The sequence below is a fragment of the Limanda limanda genome, chromosome 16 (assembly GCF_963576545.1).
Source record: "Limanda limanda chromosome 16, fLimLim1.1, whole genome shotgun sequence".
NCBI lineage: Eukaryota > Metazoa > Chordata > Actinopteri > Pleuronectiformes > Pleuronectidae > Limanda > Limanda limanda.
In genome coordinates, this window is record NC_083651.1 from 25,967,345 (window position 1) to 25,970,366 (window position 3,022).

At 46.3% G+C, this 3,022-nt stretch overlaps 1 protein-coding gene across 1 annotated transcript; it reads left to right on the plus strand.

Moving 5' to 3' along the window:
- On the plus strand, positions 1-3,022 carry si:dkey-251i10.3 (uncharacterized protein LOC553498 homolog). The gene has a single exon (XM_061088451.1). The coding sequence runs from the start codon at positions 55-57 to the stop codon at positions 2,326-2,328; it is 2,274 nt and encodes a 757-aa protein (XP_060944434.1). The 5' UTR covers positions 1-54; the 3' UTR covers positions 2,329-3,022.

The following is a 3,022-nucleotide window of genomic DNA, read 5'->3' on the forward strand; positions in this document are numbered from 1 at the left end:
GGTACGGACAGTACACGTGTTTACTATCCCGTACACTTGTGTGGTGACTGCAGCATGGCTAAAATGTCCAAGACTAAGGCGATGAGCTCAAAGAGAGTTAAAAATAGCTGCGAAGAGTCGGAGAAGAAGAAACATGTAGTCTACGACGAAGAGGAAGAGCGTTTGAATGGGGCAGATGTAAACATCACCAGCGAGGAAGAGGAGGAGGACGACGGCCACAATGATGAACGAAAACGCCAGAAGCTGCTGGAAGCTATCAACGCTCTCGGGGTTCAGAGGAAGAAAAAGCTGGCGGAGCGATCCGAGGCATCCGTCTACATGTCGGACTTTACCGTCACCGCAGAGGGGGAGGGCGACAAAATGGACCTGTCGGAGCTCATCGTGACTGTGGAAAAAAACCCCGGAGTCCCAGCCAAGACCAAGAAGCAGCTGAAGAACCTAGAGCAAAGTAAAAAGACCATCGAATGCTCTCTCAGTAAGCAGGAAAGTGAGAGGATCCAGAGAGATGTTGCTTTTCAGAAGGCATCAACAGAGGTGTCTAAGTGGAAAGGTGTCATTAAACAGAACCAGAGGGCCGAGCAGTTGCTCTTCCCTCTAAATCAGGAGCCCACTGGACCCAAAGCTATGGAGAGGGTTGTGACGAGCTGGAAGGTACAAACCCCACTTGAGCAGGAAATTTTTGCCCTTCTATCTGCCAACAAGCAGCCCATCAATGACCCCATCCTGACCCCTGCTGAGGAGGCTTCTCTGAGCGCCATGAGCCTTGAGGAGGCCAAGATCCGCCGTGCAGAGCTACAGAAGGCCCGGGCACTGCAGTCCTACTACGAAGCCAAGGCCCGTAGAGAGAGAAAAATCAAGAGCAAGAAATACCACAAAGTGCATAATAAGGCCAAACGTAAAGACTTCTTGAAGCTGTTTGATGAGATGATTAAGACAAACCCAGCAGCTGCTATAGAGGAGCTTAATAAGGTGGAGCTTGCCAGGATGCAGGAGAGGATGTCACTGAAGCATCAGAACAGCGGCAAATGGGCCAAATCAAATGCTATCATTTCTAAATATGACAAGGGGGCTCGCAAAGCAATGCAGCAGCAATTGGAGGTGAATAAAGAGCTGACCCAGAAGCTGGTGACATCACTGAATAATGAGGGGGAGGAGGAAGAAGTAGACTCTCCAGAATTGATGCCGGATTTTGTTAATGATACGGAGCGAGGGCTGGATTCTTCAAATCCCTGGATGAGAGGAAAGCTCTCTGAGCAACCTTCAGAGAGGATTGACATTTTTGACTTCAAAGATGAGGGGGCTGGAGTGGTGGGAAATAAAACTGAAGAAGTGAATTATGAGGAGGTGGAGGAAACTGTGGAGGAAGCGCTCCTCAGAGAATTTGACCACAGGAGGAAACTGCGTCTGGTTCAAGAGGCTGAAATCATGCCTGTGATATCTGTGGATCATGACAATAAATTTGCAGCAGAATATACCTCCAACAAAGAGGAGGAGCAGCTGTGTGAGTTCACTAGTCTTTTCCAAGTTATAGCAAACTCTCGTCAGGATGCCAAAGCAGTACAGTCTGATGCAGCAGAGGATGCCAACCACACAGACTCTGCTCAGCTGGAAGAAGGGCAGAGAATCAGTACTCCGGAGGATGTGGATCTCCTCAGTCAGGAGTTATCAACTGATAAAGCACCTGTTCAGCCACAGTCCATCCCAGCCACCGAAAAACTGCCGTCAGCAACTTTGAAGGCAGGAAAAAAACGAAAAAGGAAAAGAGGGACTGAGCTGAAAGAAGTTCTCACCACAGAGGCAAAAGTGATCCAAGTTCCGATTGCCCCAGCAGTGGAGGACACAGAGGACTCAGATGAAAAACTGGAACAGAGGGGGCTCATTAAAGAGGCTTTTGCTGGAGATGATGTCATGTCAGACTTCCTTAGGGACAAGAGGAATCAGGAAGATGCAGGAAGACCTAAGGTGGTGGACCTGACGCTGCCTGGGTGGGGTGAGTGGGGAGGGGGTGGGCTTAAGCCATCTCGCAACAAACGCAGGAGGTTCAGGATCAAGACTGTGCTGCCTCCACCCAGGAAAGATCAGCACCTGCCCAGTGTCATCATCTCGGAGAAGAGAAACAGCTCCATTAGCCTCCACCAGGTGAATTCTCTACCCTTTCCCTTTGAGAACCACATGCAGTTTGAGAGCACCGTCCGTTCTCCCGTTGGCCGCACCTGGAACACAGAGCACACTGTTAAAAAGATCACCAAGCCAAAGGTTATCGCCCAGCTGGGCTCCATCATTGAGCCCATGGCTCGGGAGGATTTGGTGAAGGACAAGAAGCTGTAGTGTGGATAACAAATAATACTGAAATTATCAGAAGTAGATGAGGTTGAAGCTTTTTTCCACTAAACACGACTGCCAACAATAAATTCTCTGTCTGGGATGAAGATCAGTCTAATATCTATCCTGAAATCTATGTTTTTCTTGAGTTTTTCATATTGTATCAAATTATTTGAAATTGATGTCTTTGGAGTTAAAGATTTTTGCAACTTATGTGCCCTGTAGTTGGTTGTCTTACAATATGTAACATGTGAGATGATTATATTGAGTCTTCTGAAGAGGATAACATTTACAGCAGCAACTGCTGCTTTCCAGTGTTTCAGTCCAGTTTTCATCTCCAGTGAAATGAAAAGGCGAAGTCTGCCGCCCGGAGGTGTGTTAAACCAAAGTTTGTAAGGACAAAAAAGACAATTTCTCCAGATAATCTAAAGTAAAAAGGCACATAATGCAGAATTGGTGCTTTTAAATGTTATTATCTACCTGTTTTCATTGTTGATGCTTTTAAACAAATCTGGTAAGGGTGCTTATTCCAACTCTTTTATGTAATTCAATATTTTGGTGAAAGATATACTGTATTTATATGCTTGTATGGTCCAGAACCTCAAAACTACCTGTACTGACAATACAGCATTTGAGTTGAGTGCTGACACATGCTGTAGACTGATGTACATGGTAAAAAAATAAATGCTATCAAACCCTA